This window comes from Heptranchias perlo, chromosome 2, assembly GCF_035084215.1.
Source record: "Heptranchias perlo isolate sHepPer1 chromosome 2, sHepPer1.hap1, whole genome shotgun sequence".
NCBI classification, from domain to species: Eukaryota; Metazoa; Chordata; class Chondrichthyes; order Hexanchiformes; family Hexanchidae; genus Heptranchias; species Heptranchias perlo.
The window spans coordinates 161,469,657-161,488,520 of NC_090326.1; the positions used below are offsets into that span (position 1 = coordinate 161,469,657).

The 18,864-nt window shown below is 46.3% G+C and overlaps 1 protein-coding gene across 1 annotated transcript in view; it reads right to left on the reverse strand.

The window, feature by feature from the left end:
- Positions 1–2,910: 2,910 nt before the first annotated feature.
- mindy4 (MINDY lysine 48 deubiquitinase 4) overlaps positions 2,911–18,864 on the reverse strand; it is a 168,118-nt gene continuing 152,164 nt past the window's right edge. The window contains exons 17-18 of the mRNA XM_067968294.1: positions 9,963–10,035; positions 2,911–4,139 (exon numbers count right to left, since the gene is read on the reverse strand). Of these exons, the coding sequence (XP_067824395.1) occupies positions 4,091–4,139; positions 9,963–10,035 (122 nt within the window). The 3' untranslated portion in view covers positions 2,911–4,090. The remainder of the gene's footprint in view (positions 4,140–9,962; positions 10,036–18,864) is intronic.

Here is an 18,864-nt window from a genome sequence, read left to right on the forward strand (position 1 = left end):
TCCCTGGAGATGAGGAGGTGAAGGCAGTGATCTGATTGAGATGTCTAATATAATCAAGTGAACTGACAGGTTAGTTAGGAAACAACTAGGGTTAGGTGAAGAGGGGTGGAAGAAGTCTTGTGTGGAGCATAAACACCAGCATGGACGGGTTGGGCCGAATGGCCTGTTTCTGTGCTGTAAATTCTATGTAACTCTTCTCTCCAGCAGGGAAACCCAGAACATGGGGAGCAACTCTTAGAATTCAAGCTAACACTGGTTATATATGTGAATCCAGGAAAAAAACTTCTTATACAAAGGGGTGTGTGAATGTGGAACCCCCTGGCCCCAGAAAGACAGAGATGCAAAGTCAATTGAGTTTTTTTTTAAAAAGAGCCATAGATACTTACTTGGAAAGTAAAGGCATCGAGAGAAAAGGCAGGGGGTTGGAATTAAAAAAGCAGAGCTGCTTTGGCTAGCAAAATGGCAGAGCAGAATCATAGAATCTTACAGCACAGAAGGAGGCCATTTGGCCCGTCGTGCCTGTGCCGATTCTTTGAAAGAGCTATCCAATTTAGTCCCACACCCCAGCTTTCTTCCCATGACCCTGCAAATTAGTCCTCTTCAAGCACATGTTGGAAAGTTCCTATGGAAGTGCGTTCCAGATCTTAACAAGCCTGTGTGTGAAAAAGCAGACTTGATGGATTGTAAATAGTGCAGGGAGCAATTTATGCAAGTGTTAGACACTGCGAACGATGTGATCGTACGGTACCGGTTACAAAAATTTCCAGGCCACTTACACATTTGCCCAGAAATTTCCTCGGAGCTGCTCTCGCTTCTCCGCCAACATAATTTCACCTGAAGTGCGGCAGGAACCCTGTTAACGTGCGTAAAAAGGAAAGGCTTAAAAGACTTGCATTTAGATAGAACCGTCTAGGATGGGACGTCCCAACGTGTTGTACAGCCAATTAAGTACTTTTTGAAGTGTAGTCACTGTTGTAATGTAGGGAACGTAAATGAGGTTTCCGTCTCACATCCGGCAAAGTTACGGTGGTGGAGGGGGAAGCATCTCCAAGGAAATTCCTGGGCTATTACTTTTTCCCTTGGTGGTGGTGGGGGGGGGGGGGGGGATATCAAGAATTCAAGTTATGAGAAAAGGCTACGGTAGTTGGAAATAAAAAGTAAAAGTACCCACCTGGACCAGGAAGGTTTCAGGGTCAATCTCCGGTCCGTGCTCAGTTAGAGAAAGATTTGGCTTTTTTTTTTTAAAAAGAGCATCGTTCACATCCTCAGGGCGCCCCAAAGTCTTTCACGACCAATTAATTCTTTTGGTTCAGCTGGGATGGCACAGTGAGAGCGCTACAATTGCATACCTAGGTTAGAGAGGGGACAACCAGCCATTTGTGTGTCCTTCCTTGGTAACTAATTGCACAATTCTTTCAATTGCTACCCACTAACATTGCTGGAAGTGAATGTGTGTAGGTGTTGGGTGAAGACAGGATTGGGCTAGGGCTCTGATGCCCCCAATGCTCAAAACATTAAATAAATGGTGACTAGACCATAATTACTTAGGGGGGGAATGAGTCGATGCATAATTGTATTCCAGCAATGAATCAGTGGGGTCGGTTTTAACCAGGGCACGACTGGGGCGGATGGGGTGTGTAGCGGGAAGGGAGACTCTTGCAGAGAATTCGGTCTGAGGCCCGAGCCATTTTAACTCTCAGGCCTTATTTAAGTAAAGCAGAACTGTCTACCGCCTAGTGATGCCAACCCTCCAGGATTGGCCTGGAGTCTCCAGGATTGGCCTGGAGTCTCCAGGAATTAAAGATTAATCTTCAGGGCACTGCTGCAAGCAGCACCCGGGAGGAAAATCACAGGGGCGTTAATAAAAAATGATGTGTTTCTTTCATTTTCTTTGAACACTTCTGTTTATTAGTTATAAAAATATTGGAGATGGGGGGAAAAAAAAGGCTGTTTGACTGACAGTCAAGAATTATTTGATTGGGTAATGAAGAGTCTTTTCACCTTCCAATTGGTGTGGGAAGGCGGCAGGCCCCGAGGATGGATGTGTTGGGCGACCAATGACGGGGGGGAAAGTTGGAGCCAGGTGGTCATGTGCTGAAATCTCCAGGAATACAAGGCCGAGGGGGAGAAATTGGCCCACGTTGGGCAAAAAGGACCAGATTCAGTGGGGAGGGGCAACGCCCCATGCATTATGGGTGCCACCTTATTGTTTAAAGTGGCTTTCCAGGCGTCACTAGGGGATGCCTAAAGCAAGCGTCAGGCCCCTTGCCTATGTTAACAAGGGGACTAACACCTGTTTAAGGACCTCATCCAGAAATTGGGCAGCGCTGAATGCAGCAGGCGCTGGGGCCTGCTCTGCTCACGATTACTTGGTCCACATGCGGCCTAACCAGCGTTCCTCAAAGGGACTGCTGGAGGCCACCAACAAAACATAATTTTTACATTTTTTTTTAAAGTTACTTTCAAGTGGAGCCAAGAGGATCGCTCCTGCTCCTCCGTCCCAGGACATACCCGCAGGCCACTGCTGGCACCCCCCTTCCTATCCTCCGCCCCACCCCCCCACCATCCCAGAACATACCCGCAGGCCACTGCCGGCCCTTGCTGGCACCCCCCTCCCCCACTTCCCACCCTCTGCCCCCACCTCCCCTCCATCCCAGGACATACCCGCAGGCCACTGCCGGCCCTTGCTGGCACCCGTTCCCCCATTTCCATCCTCCACCAACCCCCCCATCCCAGGACATACCTGCAGGCCACTGCTGGCCCTTGCTAGCAACCACCCCCCCCGCCCCGAATTCCCATCCCATCCCCCCACCCTCCGTCCCAGGACATACCTACCGGCCGCTGCTGGCCCTTGCCAGCACCCCGCCTCCCCCCATTCCCATCCTCCACCCCCCCCCCCACTGTCCCAGGAAATACCTACAGGCCGCTGCCGGTGAGGCAGCCAGCCCAAATCGGAGCAGAGCAAAGCGGCGAGTTGCCACTGGAGGCATGTCAGGCACTGGCAGATCGTCTCAGTTCTTAAAATGAGGCCCGAGGCGCAGTTTCAGGCAAGCCTTAGGCTTCTGGTACGCACTGACTGTTCTTGACCTAGAAATGAAGCCTGAACCAATTTCGAGGCCCAAGACTCTTTAGAGTGTGTGATACAACCTTTGACCTCCACCAATCTGGGCAGAAATCATAAGTTGCAGTGCACGATCTAAACAATTAATTGAATGAGCTCCCTTTTTTTATTAAACATTAACCATTATTATATTTAGCAATGACAGGACAGTTATGGTGGCTGAAGGGATAAAAGGTTTGTGATTGTACTGAAGTTCACTTTTAAGTAACTGTGAGCCTACATTCTCCCATCGAACCAGAGCTTCTAAGATCCTGATCAGGCTCGAGGTCAAACAGGAAACTTTGGCTAAGATCCAAATTCCTAGCTCACTCATTTCTAAAATAACAGTTAAAAGCAAAATTAAATCGAGCGCAACCCTCTAAAAGTTGCATTTGCTGAAATCCAAGTTGACTTTGGAGAAGCTCAGATCAAGGTCTCAGCTTTGAATTCACCGTGTAAACTGTGACATTGATTTGCAGGCCGGTCTCTTGCCTTGTTCTTGCATTGGACAGCTCAGTCACTTGAGCTACTGCCAGAGGGGATTAACATCTCCCAGTGACCCCGCTCCCGCCCGCCCAACAAACTGACCATCTTTAAAGCATCTGAATTTCGCTGCGAGTCCCTGTTGGTGGTAATAGTAATGGTGAAGGTCTCCAATCAATATCTGAGATGCATAACTGTGGTAGTGTACCAAATACCACGTTTTGGCATCTCGCCTGGGAAACGGGCAGGTAGCACGTTCACTAAAGGCACGCCTCAATGTCAGAATCCCCACCCCCCCTTCCCCACTGATGCATTCAGAAGAAACAAGGGAATTTAACTGATGGAGGTGTGGTCGGGTGCCATTCGATGACAGACAAATTTTAAGGCCTCTCCTGCTATGAGCTGCAGCACTTCAGAAGCGAAGGTGTTGGTGTTGGCTTTCCTACATCTCTCCAGTCCCCCAGGCCCACGTTCCAGGCTCGACTTCAGAGATAATGGTCCATCTTGTCACAGGATGGGTTCGGTTGCATTCCAGTCCACAAATGCTCCCTTCCACCTGAATAAAATAAATGTAAGGCACGCTAAACAAATTCTTTAAGAAAAGATCTCCTTTATTCCAGGTGCTTACACTTTCTCCCCTTCCTCTTGGGTCTCACGCTCCACATGAATATCTTCTCTCTTTGGGCAAGGCAACCTACTCCCGGAGGAGCAGGACTGATTGGAGAGATTCAAACGTGGAATTGCAGGAAAGACTGCATCGATTTTGGAGGCATCAACACATTTCAGGGCTGTGGACGGGAAGAGAGGTTGGAGATGGGGCACTAGTTGGCAAGGACAGAGAGGTGGAGGGTTCTTTTTTGAGGGGGGGGGTGAAGACGGCAGTTTTGAAAGTGAGGGGGACAGTACTTGAGGAGAGAGAACTGTTTACAATGTCAGCTAGCATGGGGACCAGGAAAGGAAGTTGAGTGGTTAGCACTTTAGTGGGAATGGGGTCAAGAGAACAGGAGGTGGGTCTCAGATGAGGTGAGTTCAGAGAGGGCATATGGGGAGGTGGGAGAGAAACTAGAGAGACGCAGATTCAGGGCTGGGCGGGGGGTGAGTCTTGGGGGAGGTTGATCTGGTGGCCCAGGGGAAGGATGGGATACGGCAGTGGCAGGTCTTAATCTTAGTGACAAAAAAGTCCACGAGCTCCTCGCACTTGTTGTTAGAGGTCAGGGTGGAGGAGCAGCGGTACAAGGTGTTAATATCGATTGATAGTGCAGAAAAGGAGCTCGGGGTTATCTTTACTGTCCAGGAAAATCCTGAGGCAGTGTGCGGTTTGGCAGAGAAGAGCAGGGACCGATAGTACATGGGGTGGTCCAGCCAGATCTGCCAATGGATGGCTAAATCACTTGTGTGCCAGATACGCTCAAGACTATGCCCCTTGGACTTGAGGTAGCGAAGATGGAGGTCCTACCAGGAAAAACAACCAGGGTTTTACTGGGGACAAGGGCATCAAAAGTGGAGGCAAGGGAGTGGTCAGAAGTATCGTGGCAGATGGAGGGCTACACTCCTTTTATTTCCACTGAGATATATTTTAGATGAAGTTTTCAGTCAGTCTAAGATAAACTCAAAGCTGTAAGTGACATCCCATGAACTAGCAAAAGAAAATATTTAGCTTTAACCTAGCACACTGCAAATATCGGCATGTGCAATTTAACCATACTTGACTGAATTCTTATCCGTAAAGGTGTTGGCATCTTGCAAAAATCCTGCGTGGAAAATGAATTAAATGTCAAATTCCACTGCTCCTAGTCAACATAATCTCTTTAAGTAATCTGTTCGGGCGTAACTTGGGTAGGTCTCTTCAAGTGCACTATTTTTTGAACTGAAGCGTACTGGATATTTTAATAAAAGTACACTACAATCATTGTTAGATTTCAACAACTTGTGATATTACAGACCTTCAATAGGAAACCTCCCCCCACCCAAAAATGGCTCCAAAAGAGACATTAGTGTTGCAGTATTGTATGACACTCCCGATATATTATCATTTGAATATTATTTTCACTCTGCGCTCTCCCTAATGGAAAAATACCATTTTTAATACATGAACACAAAGTCACCCAATCTTGAGGATCTGTTTTCCTTTTTATTCAGATTGTTATTTTATTTTCAGCCCTTCTCCCATCTTCCCAAAGGCACTGACTCGTGCTGTGGTATGGTTCAGGCTATTTTTTCCTACCTCACCCAAATAGCCCCTCTCCATTTGTGAGCCTAGGCAGTGAATGCCATCAAGTTGTTAGCCTCGGAGGGGCGAGACATGAGAGTGAAACCACAGCCAATCCCCCCTCCCCCCCAATACCTTCATTGTGTTCACGGCTAGACTACATTTTCCACTGGGAAACCAAACTCAGTTACATAGGAAGGAAGGAAGGAAGGAACATAGGAACAGGAGTAGGCCTTCAGCCCCTCAAGCCTGTTCCGCCATTCAATTAGATCATGGCTGATCAGTATGTTAACTCCATCTACCCGCCTTGGTTCCACAACCTTTAATACCCTTGCCTAACAAAATTTGCGCCTTTATTCTCTGCTATGTATATGGATTACGTAGCTCAGGTCTAACAATTAACCCCAAATTGAAGTAAATTGCTTCTCGAAGATGATGATGTGACTGCGAATTAAGGGATTGCTCATTTACGTGCTTTAACACTGCAGGATATTCCAGTGTTATATACTTCTGAGCACGGTGGAGATGCTTACAGTAGCACACTTGAGACATCAGAAATACGTAAAGATCAGAGTCTAGGGATTGCACTGGGTAATATTAGCAAGCAAACAGGTAAAGCGTTCCTATGAAGTTACTTTGCCTGCTATGTTAATGGGAAGTTCACCAAGTTAAAATAACACTTCCGTTAACACAGTGGCAAAATAACTTTGTATGAATGAAAGCCCAGGAGTGTACAATTGGGAAAGAACAGGCATCACGCCTCGTTCATTTCATAGGGAGCCGGCCTTACCAGTGAAGCCCACACCCCGAGAATACTATTCACCATGCTACTCGTGAAGAGCTGCTGGTACCTGTTGTCCAAGTATTGAGGGCTCAAAATTTATACTTGTCAGTCGCCTAATGATGAACTTGTGACTATACCTACTTGGAGAGGAAAGTAAGCGGGGTCTTTTGGAGGTTAAGCTGGCTGCAAGATGACCCACCTGACAAAGGCAAATTGAAACTGGGCAACCCTCTGGGGCAGTGTCGGTAGTCTGATACCTGATCTGATACCAGCCACATCTGCAGGTCTCAAGGGACTGTTGATGACTGACCAGCCAGCCTAGCGCATTAATGGAACTTGGAAGGGTAGACCTGTTATCGGATGGTAGATACCCTGCCCACTTAGCTCCGAATAGCCCTGCATGTTTTAATGGGTGAGGTGGTCTAAGCTGGACATGCAGTGGGAAGCTTACTGTTGCTCCATACTGGTAATCTACATGATTTTAGCTGGGTAAACTCCAAAAGTTTAGCAAATAGCAAGGAGGACTGTAAAAGACTTCAAGAGAACAGAGACAGAATGGGCAGGCAGGAGGCAGATGCAATTTAATGTAGGTAAGTGTGAGGTAATATATTTTGGGAGGAAAAACAAGGAATGGGAGTGTGCACTTAATGGAAGGACGGAGAAGGGCGTAGATGAACAAGTGCAGGTAGATAAAACCATAAAAAAAGGCCAACAACATTTTGGGTTTTATAAGTAAGGGTAATAGAGTACAAGAGCAAAGAAGTAATTATAGATTTATACAAAACATTAACTGGGCCACAGTTACAGTACTACGAGCACCCCATTGTAGAAAGGGCATTAAAGGCATACAGCGCACAGCATCCATCCTGGTAGATTCACCAGGATGACGCCAATGATAGGAATCTATAGATATGAGGAGAGATTTAAAACACTGAGAGACTATTTGTACTGGAACAGAGAAGGCCAAGAGGAGATATAATTGTGGTTTTTAAAACTACAAAAGGTTTTGAATAGTTAAAGACTGTGGTTGGGGAGTCAGTGATGAGGGGTCATCAATTTAAAATTGTCACTGAGAGTGAGGGGCGCGGTCAGGAGAAATCTCCTAGGGTTGGAACTGTGTAAAACACTAGTTAGGCCACAGCTTGAGTACTGCGCACAGTTCTGTTCACCGCATTACAGGAAGGATGTAATTGCACTAGAGAGGGTGCAGAGGAGATTTACGAGGATGTTGCCAGGACTGGAGAATTTTAGCTATGATGACAGGTTGGATAGGCTGGGGTTGTTTTCCTTGGAACAGAGGAGGCTGAGGGGTGATTTGATTGAGGTGTACAAAATTATGAGGGGCCTCGATAGTGTGGATAGGAAGGACCTATTTCCCTTAGCGGAGGGGTCAATAACCAGGGGGCATAGATTTATAAAGTGACTGGTAGAAGGATTAGAGCGGAAATGAGGAATTTTTTTTTCACTCAGAGGGTGGTGGGGGTCTGGAACTCACTGCCTGAGAGGGTGGTAGAGGCAGAAACCCTCAACTCATTAAAAAGATACCTGGATGTGCACCTGAAGAGCCGTGACCTGCAGGGCTACGGACCAAATGCGGGAAAGTGGGATTAGGCTGGGTGGCTTGTTTCTCAGCTGGCGCGGACACGATGGGCCGAATGGCCTCCTTCTGTGCCCTAAATTGTCTATGATTCTATGATTTTTCGGGCATGGAATGCTTTGTCACTGAGAGCGGCTGAAGCAGAGACCATTGCATCTTTTAAGCAAAAATTGCACAAATAGTTGAAGTGGAGGAAAATACAGGGCTATGGGGAGCGAATGGGATAGTGAGATTAGTTTTGGATTTCTTTTTTATTCATTCATGGGATGTGGGCATCGCTGGCAAGGCCAGCGTTTATTGCCCATCCCTAGTTGCTCGAGAAGGTGGTGGTGAGCCGCCTTCTTGAACCGCTGCAGTCCGTGTGGTGAAGGTTCTCCCACAGTGCTGTTAGGAAGGGAGTTCCAGGATTTTGACCCAGCGACGATGAAGGAACGGCGATATATTTCCAAGTCGGGATGGTGTGTGACTTGGAGGGGAACGTGCAGGTGGTGTTGTTCCCATGTGCCTGCTGCTCTTGTCCTTCTAGATGGTAGAGGTTGTGGGTTTGGGAGGTGCTGTGGAAAAAGCCTTGGCGAGTTGCTGCAGTGCATCTTATAGATGGTACACACTGCAGCCACGGTGCGCTGGTGATGGAGGGAGTGATTGTTTATGGTGGTGGTTGGGGTACCAATCAAGAGGGCTGCTTTGTCCTGGATGGTGTCGAGCTTCTTGAGTGTTGTTGGGGCTGTACTCATCCAGGCAAGTGGAGAGTATTCCATCACACTCCTGACTTGTGCCTTGTAAATGGTGGAAAGGCTTTGGGGAGTTAGGAGGTGAGTCACTCGCCGCAGAATACACAGCTCAGGCATGATAGACCGGATGGCACCCTTCTGTGTTGTAAATGTCTGTGGCCCTCAGTTTTTGTGAAGATCACGTGTACTTCACATTGGGCATATTCTACTGTCCGTGTGGATATCAGGCAAGGGCAGGATTGGGCCTTGATTTGATATCACCACAGATAAGAACCTGCCAACTCTCATGGGCTGAAACAAATTCATATGAAATTCAATTGTCCGTTACTTTAATGGAAGCATTAATCCGTTCAAATAAACAGGCTGACTTGTTTGATAAAATAGCAGATGGAGAAACTTCATGCAAGCACGTTGTATGCTAATATCGTACACCGCGATTTGACCCCAGGGACACACAGGTGAAGAATGGCCTCTCAGGTAATGTACCAGAAGGCCACCCTCTGGAACTGCACCACAGCAAGAGCCAACGTCTTGGGCAAGGGTATTAAGGGTTACAACACCAAGGTGGGTAGATGGAGTTAAGGTATAGATCAGCCATGATCTAACTGAATGGAGGAACAGGCTTAAGGGACTGAATGGCCTACTCCTGTTCCTGTGTTCCTTCAAGAGAGGCAGGGGAGGGCAGGAGAAAATAGCAATATTTTTTTAATCATTCTTGGGATGTGGGCGTCGCTAGAAAGGCCAGCAGCATTTATTTCCCATCCCTGATAGCCCTTCAGAAGGCGGTGGTGGGCCTTATTCTTGAACCACTGCAGTCCGTGTGGTAAAGGCGCAGGTACAGGGAGTTCCAGGATTTTGACCCAGCGACGATGACTGAATGCCGATTGTAGGTTCATTGTACAATCACAATCATATAAAGCAGCTTTAAAAGTGTATATGCAGGCCAGGAATCTCCGCCGAGCTGCTGCTACTCCGCTGCCATGACTTCGCCGGAAGCGCAGTGGAAATCCCGTTTACATTCGCGAGTAAGTATAATAATCATTTAGATGTTAACTCACTTTGTCCTGATGCAGAGTTCGAGTGGAGGAATCAAATCATCTTCCCCTTCTAGCGGGCAGCCCTCCGAAGCATCTGGAAGACAACAGTGGGTTTTTTTTTTCACCCCAAGATTACGATTACTGATTCCGGATGTTTAAAATTAAAACATACACAGGAATAAGGAGGAAGTCAATCAGTATTTGGAAGAGAAAAGACAGATTAAGATTTCGGACGAGACCCTTCGTCAGAACTCGTGGTGCGGGCAAGTGATTTGGAGTGGCCTGACATCGTACAAACAAACCCAGCGTATTCTTATATTTACCATTTGCAGCCCAAAGACAGCAACGATATATCAAAGGCACGGAAGGCAGTGAAAATGGGCGATAACAGATCACTTGCCCTAGTACTGATGAAGGAGCCCACTTGATAATATTAACCTTTCCCATCCATTTTCAGATGCTCACGGGCCTGTTAAATACTTCCAGCATTCGGTGCTGTTAATTACAGATTTCCTGCATTTGCGTGCTTTTCTTTTTATCTCCAAGATTTATGCTATAGTTTGAGTCAAAATTAAACTATCTATCTTCATATCTCTCTCTCTCTCTCTCTTTCTATAAAGGGCTTTGTTTCTCTCTGAGAACTAACCATCAGCAAGAAAATCTGTTTGTGACCTGTTTGAGCCGCACAAACTGTTCCAACATAATCGGGTGAGAAATCGGAATCAGGAAACAAATGAGCGGCAGACATCTGCCGTTATATGAATTCACATCATGTTCTAGTAAACAAAAGGCTGCCTCCCGAGAACAGGCCTGGTTTTTTTCAGCTGCTTGGGCCATTATTGTTTCTGGGAGTGGGGCTGCTGGCAGCAAACTTCAAAGTGAACCAGTAATTAGATGGTGAACTTGGCCGTAACTAATCTTAGGCACCGGCCTTTACGTCTAGAGACCCAAATCCATTGAAGGTCTGATCTGACTGATGCCCAGTAAAACACAACAACTTGCGCTTGCAGCAAACAAAATGCAGAGGTTGGGAATTCCTATGGGGGTTCCCACAGCGTTCCATGATTTAGATGGGGGACACAAGATGCAAGTGCAGCTACACCTGAGCATCATGTCCGCACCCGTCTTTATTCCAGGAATTGCAAGTACAGACTCGGGCACTTTTACCTGGACGTGTCTGTGGGGGGGATGTGGGGTTTGTCACAGCCAAGCCTGATCCTATTCTCACCCAACAACCGCGTGTATATCAGGTGTCACCTGATGTGAACATAAGCAGCAACCTTCCCTGAACTTTGCTCTAATGTTGCGTTAAGTGCTCTAACAGTACCGCCGGTTCCTAATGTATGAGTCTCATTGCAGCCGCTGACAGCCTCAAAGCAAACTTACCAGATTCACTAAGACAGATCTTAATTGGGGTTGGCATTAGTAAGTCCGGTAGATTTACTTTGAGGTTGCCACCCACTGTGCAAGACCCAATTCACCAGCGTGCTACTAAACCAAATATAAAAGCAGCTTAACCCAGTGGCTCTCTGGGGGTCAGTTGTACTACCTGTACTAGCACCTCAACTACATACGACCTCAATGCCCCCGAGTTAAGCTGCTTTTATATTTGGTTTTAATAGCATGTGAGCACCACCCCTGGCTGAGATCAGCTAACTCAACACAGAGTGGGGATTGAGCCCAAGACCGCCTGATCTTTATGGCTCAGTTTGGACGCTGTGGCAACTGACTTTACATGTGGCGTACATGTACCTTGCACCCTCCGTAAACTTGAGCTCATCCAAAACTCTGCTGCCTGTATCCTATCGCGCACCAAGTCCCGTTCACCCATCACCCCTGTGCTTGCTGACCAACATTGGCTCCCGGTCCGGTAACGCCTTGATTTTATAATTCTAATCCTGGTTTTCAAATCCCTCCGGCCTTGCCCCTCCCTATCTCTGTAACCTCCTCCAGCCCTACACCCCTCCGCGATCTCTGCGCTCCTCCAATTCTGGCCTCTTGCACATCCCTGATTTTCTTCGCCCCACCATTGGCGGCCGTGCCTTCAGCTGCCCAGGCCCTAAACTCAGGAATTCCCTCCCTAAACCTCTCTGCCTCTCTCTTCTCCTTTAAGATGTTCCTTAAAACCTACCTCTTTGACCAAGCTTTTAGTCACTTGTTCTAATATCTCCTTATGTGGCCGGGGTTGTTCTCCTTAGAACAAAGAAGGTTAAGGAGAGGTTTGATAGAGGTGTTCAAAATCATGATCGGTTTTTCACAGAGTAAATTAGGAGAAACTGTTTCCAGTAGTAGAAGAGTCAGTAACCAGAGGACACAGATTTAAGGAGATCGACAAAAGAGCCAGAGGCGACACGAGGAAACATTTTTTTACGCAGCGAGTTGTAATGATCTGGAATGCACTGCCTGAAAGGGTGGTGGAAGCAGATTCAATAATAACTTTCAAAAGGGAATTGGTTAAATACTTGAAGTGAAAAAATTTCCAGGGCTATGGGGAAAGAGCAGGGGAATGGGACTAATTGGATAGTTCTTGCAAAGAGCCGGCACAGGCACGATGGGCCGAATGGCCCACTCCTGTGCTGTACCTACTATGCTACTATTATATAAATGCAAGTTGTTGTTGTGTTTTACTGGGCATCAGTCAAATCAGACCTTCAATGGATTTGGGTCTCTAGACGTAAAGGCCGGTGCCTAAAATTAGTTACGGCCAAGTTCACCATGTAATTACAGGTTCATTTTGAAGTATGCTGCCAGCAGCCCCACTCCCAGAAACAATAATGGCCCAAGCAGCTGAAAGAAACCAGGCCTGTTCTTGGGAGGCAGCCTTTTGTTTACTAGAACATGATGTGAATTCATATAACGGCAGATGTCTGCCGCTCATTTGTTTCCTGATTCCGATTTCTCACCCGATTATGTTGGAACAGTTTGTGCGGCTCAAACAGGTCACAAACAGATTTTCTTGTTGACGGTTAGTTCTCAGAGAGAAACAAAGCCCTTTATAGAGAGAGAGAGAGAGAGAGAGAGTGATAGAGATAGATAGTTTGATTTTGAATCAAACCAAAACATAGGACAGGTGACCAAAAGCTTGGTCAAACAGATAGATTTTAAGGACCATCTTAAAAGGAGGTAGAGAAGCGGAGATGTTTAGGAAGTGAATTCCAGAGCTTACGGCCAAGGCAGCTGAAGGCACGGCCGCTGTGACAAACCCCACATTCCCCCACAGACGTTTCCAAGTTTTTAAAAAACTCGTTCATGGGATGTGGGCGTCGCTGGCAAGGCCAGCATTTATTGACCATCTCTAATTGCCCTTGAGAAGGTGGTGGTGAGCCACCTTCTTGAACAACTGAGTGGCTTTCAGAGGGCAATTAACAATCAACCACATTGCTCTGGGTCTGGAGTCACATATAGGCCAGACCAGGTAAGGACGGCAGGTTTCCTTCCCTAAAGGACATTAGTGAACCAGATGGGTTTTTAACGACAATCCAGTAGTTTCATAGCCACCATTCCTGATACTAATTTTTTTTAAATTCCAGATTTTATTTAATTAATTGAACTTAAATTTCCCAGCTGCCGTTGCGGGATTTGAACTCATAACTCTGGAATATTAGTCCAGGCCTCTGGATTACTAGTCCAGTAACATAACCACTATGCTATCGTACCGGTATGTGCCCGAGTCTGTACATGCAAATCCTGGAATATTGCCTGGTGCAGACGTGAAGCCTCGGATGTCACGACACCTGCATCTGGTGGCCCCCATCTAAATTGTGGAACCTCCAAAGGAGTTCCCACCCTCTGCACTTTGCTGTAAGATCCATTACTATGCAACAGCACTAGAGGAAAGTACTGACAAATAAAACTCTTACAATGCAAAAATTACACCCTTCCAGCAACAGAAACTATTACAGGGAGCAGGATGTTTTCAGAAAAATGGTCAATTTCTATTAAGAACATAAGAACATAAGAAATAGGAGCAGGAGTAGGCCAATCCGCCCCTCGAGCCTGCTCCGCCATTCAATAAGATCATGGCTGATCTGATCCTAACCTCAAATCTAAATTCATGTCCAATTTCCTGCCCGCTCCCCGTAACCCCTAATTCCCTTTACTTCTAGGAAACTGTCTATTTCTGTTTTAAATTTATTTAATGATGTAGCTTCCACAGCTTCCTGGGGCAGCAAATTCCACAGACCTACTACCCTCTGAGTGAAGAAGTTTCTCCTCATCTCAGTTTTGAAAGAGCAGCCCCTTATTCTAAGATTATGCCCCCTAGTTCTAATTTCACCCATCCTTGGGAACATCCTTACCGCATCCACCCGATCAAGCCCCTTCACAATCTTATATGTTTCAATAAGATCGCCTCTCATTCTTCTGAACTCCAATGAGTAGAGTCCCAATCTACTCAACCTCTCCTCATATGTCCACACCCTCATCCCCGGGATTAACAGAGTGAACCTTCTTTGTACTGCCTCGAGAGCAAGTATGTCTTTTCTTAAGTATGGACACCAAAACTGTATGCAGTATTCCAGGTGCGGTCTCACCAATACCTTATATAACTGCAGCAATACCTCCCTGTTTTTATATTCTATCCCCCTAGTAATAAAAGCCAACATTCCGTTGGCCTTCTTGATCACCTGCTGCACCTGCAAACTAACTTTTTGATTTTCTTGCACTAGGACCCCCAGATCCCTTTGTACTGCAGTACTTTCCAGTTTCTCGCCATTAAGATAATAACTTGCTCTCTGGTTTTTCCTGCCAAAGTGCATAACCTCACATTTTCCAATATTGTATTGCATCTGCCAAATCTCCGCCCACTCACCCAGCCTGTCTCTATCCCCCTGTAGGTTTTTTATGTCCTCCTCACTCTCTACTTTCCCTCCCATCTTTGTATCATCTGCAAACTTTGATATGTTACACTCGGTCCCCTCCTCCAAATCGTTAATATAGATTGTAAAGAGTTGGGGACCCAGCACCGACCCCTGCAGAACACCACTGGCTACAGGTTGCCAGTCCGAGAATGTACCATTTATCCCAACTCTCTGCTTCCTGTTAGATAACCAATCCTCCACCCATGCCAGAATATTACCCCCAATCCAGTGATTCTTTATCTTGAGCAATAATCTTTTATGTGGCACCTTGTCGAATGCCTTCTGGAAGTCCAAATACACTACATCCACTGGTTCCCCTTTATCCACCCTGTACGTTATATCCTCAAAGAACTCAAGCAAATTTGTCAGACATGACTTCCCCTTCGTAAAGCCATGCTGACTTTGTCCTATTAAATTATGTTTATCCAAATGTTCTGCTACTGTCTCCTTAATAATAGACTCCAAAATTTTACCCACCACAGATGTTAGGCTAACTGGTCTATAATTTCCAGCCTTCTGCCGACTACCCTTTTTAAATAAGGGTGTTACATTAGCAGTTTTCCAATCTGCCGGGACCTTTGCCGAGTCCAAAGAATTTTGGAAAATTATTACCAAAGCATCCACAATCCCTACTGCCACTTCCCTCAAGACCCTAGGATGTAAGCCATCAGGTCCAGGGGATTTATCCGCCTCGAGTCCCATTACAACTTTTCAAAGTGCTTCTCAGCTTTAAGAAGCCTAGTGCTCATTTTATATGGGCAAGGGTGGAGCTGGACAGGATAATACAAAATTTGACCCGGAATCTCTTTTGCAGTTTCCCTATTTATATCCCTCCTCGTGCCTGGCCAGTTTCTTGCGCATCACTGATTTTAATCGCTCCACCATTGGCGGCTGTGCCATCAGCATCCTAGGCCCGAATCTCCAGAATTCACTCCCTAAACCTCTCCGCTTCTCTACATCTCTCCACCTCCTGTAAGACACTCCTTAAAACCTATCTCTTTGACCAAGCTTTTGGTCACCTGTCCTAATATCTCCTTATGGCTCGGTGTCAAATTTTGTTTGATAATTGCTTCTGTGAGGTGCCTACATTAAAGGCGCTATATAATGACACAAAAGGCATACAAGTGTGGAAGGGCCTGAACGCCGAATTATCAGACGCGCATTTGCCAGTTTAAAAAGTTTAGTTTAGTCTATTGTTAAAGGACAATATTATGCTCTTCTATATAAAGTATCACAGTTTGTTTCAGCACAGAGGGAGGCTATTCGGCCCATCATGCCAGCTCTTTGAAAGAGCTGTACAATCAGGCCCATTCCCCTGCTCTTTCCCCACAGCCATGCAAATTTTTTTCCTTCGAACATAAGAAATAAGAGCAGGAGTAGGCCATACAGCCCCTCGAGCCTGCTCCGCCATTCAATAAGATCATGGCTGATCTTCGACCTCAACTCCACTTTCCCGCCCTATCCCCATATCCCTTGATTCCCTTAGTGTCCAAAAATCTATCGATCTCAGTCTTGAATATATTCAATGACTGAGCATCCACAGCCCTCTGGGGTAGAGAATTCCAAAGATTCACAACCATATGAGAGAAGAAATTTTTCCTCATCTCAGTCCTAAATGGCTGGCCTCTTATGGCCCCCTCGTTCTAGACTCTCCAGCCAGGGGAAACAGTCTCTCAGCACCTAGCCTGTCAAGCTCTCTAAGAATTTTATACGTTTCAATGAGATCACCTCTCATTCTTCCAAACCCCAGAGAATATAGGCCCATTCTACTCAATCTCTCCTCTTGGGACAACCCTTCCATCCCAGGAATCAATCGAGTGAACCTTCAATGCACCGCCTCTAAGGCAAGTATAACCTTCCTCAGGTAAGGAGACCAAAATTGTACACAGTACTCCAGGTGTGGTCTCACCAGAGTCTTATATAATTGCAGCAAGACCTCCTTACTCTTATACTCCAACTCTCTTGCAATAAAGGCTAACATATCATTTGCCTTCTTAATTGCTTGCTGTACCTGCATGTTAATTTTCTGTGATTCGTGTACAAGGACACATAAATCCCTCTGACTACCAACATTTCTTAGTCTCTCATCTTTAAAAGATATTCTGCTTTTCTATTCTTCCTACCAGAAGACCATAAGATACCATAGGAGCAGGAGTAGACCATTCGGCCCCTCGAGCCTGCTCCGCCATTCAATGAGATCATGGCTGACCTCAACTCCACTTTCCCGCCTTTTCCCCATATCCTTTGACTCCCTAGCTGATCAATAATTTGTCTAACTCAGCCTTGAATGTACCAAAGTGAATAACCTCACATTTCCCCACATCAAACTCCATCTGCCACCTTCTCGTCCACTCACATAACCTGTCGATATCCCTTTGCAACCTCTTTGCATCCTCCTCACATCTTACTTTCCCATCTAGCATTGTATCGTCAGCAAACTTGGATAGATCACACTCGGTCCCTTCATCTAAGTCATTAATATAGATTGTAAACAGCTGAGGCCCAAGCACTGATCCTTGCGGCACCCCACTAGTTACAACCTGCTAACCCGAAAATGACCTGTTTATTCCTACTCTCTGTTTTCTGTCCATTAACCAATCCTCAATCCATACTAGTATATTACTCCCAATCCCATGATTTTTTTTATTCGTTCGTGGGATGTGGGCATCGCTGGCAAGGCCAGCATTTATTGCCCATCCCTAATTGCCCTTCAGAAGGTGGTGGTGAGCCGCTGCCTTGAACTGCTGCAGTCCGTGTGGTGAAGGTTCTCCCACAGCGCTGTTAGGAAAGGAGTTCCAGGATTTTGACCCAGCGACGATGAAGGAACGGCGATATATTTCCAAGTCGGGATGGTGTGTGACTTGGAGGGGAACGTGCAGGTGGTGTTGTTCCCATGTGCCTGCTGCTCTTGTCCTTCTAGGTGGTAGAGGTCGCGGGTTTGGGAGGTGCTGTCGAAGAAGCCTTGGCGAGTTGCTGCAGTGCATCCTGTGGATGGTACACACTGCAGTCACTGTGCGCCGGTGGTGAAGGGAGTGAATGTTTAGAGTGGTGGATGGGGTGCCAATCAAGCAGGCTGCTTTGTCTTGGATGGTGTCGAGCTTCTTGAGTGTTGTTGCAGCTGCACTCATCCAGGCAAGTTGAGAGTATTCCATCACACTCCTGACTTGTGCCTTGTAGACGGTGGAAAGGCTTTGGGGAGTCAGGAGGTGAGTCACTTGCCGCAGAATACCCAGCCTCTGACCTGCTCTTGTAGCCACAGTATTTATATGGCTGGTCCAGTTAAATTTCTGGTCAATGGTGACCCCCAGGATCACCATTGACCAGCTGTTTACAATCTATATTAATGGCGGGGGATTCTGTGATGGTAATCCCATGAGCCCTAATTTTGTGTTAACAACCCCTTTTGAAAGTTATTACTGAATCTGCTTCCCCTCACCTCCCTTTCAGGCAGTGCATTCCAGATCATAACAACTCTCTGCATAAAAAAACCTTTCCTCATTACGCCTATGGCTTTTTTGCTGATCACCTTAAATCTGTGTCCACTGTGCCCTTCTGCCACTGGAATCATTTTCTCCTTATTTATTCAATCAACACCCTACATGATTTTGAACACCTCTACCAAATCTCCTCTTAACCTTCTCTGCTCTAAGGAGAACAATCCCAGCTTCACCAGTCTCTCCACATAACTAAAGACCCTCATTCCTGGTACCATTCTAGTAAATCTCTTCTGCACCCTCTCTACAGCCTTGACATCCATCCTAAAGTGTGGTGCCCAGAATTGAACACAATACTCCAGCTGAGGCCTAATCAGTGTTTTATAAAGGTTTAGCATAACTTCCTTGCTTTTATACTCTATGCTTTTATTAATAAAGCCCTGGATCCCATATGCTTTTTTTAACAGCCTTCTCAACTTCAAAGATTTGTGTACGTACACCCCCAGGTCTCTCTGTTCCTGCACCCCCTTTAAAATTGTACCATTTAGTTTATATTGCCTCTCCTCATTCTTCCTACCAAAATGCATCACTTCACACTTCTCTGCATTAAATTTCATCGGCCATGTGTCT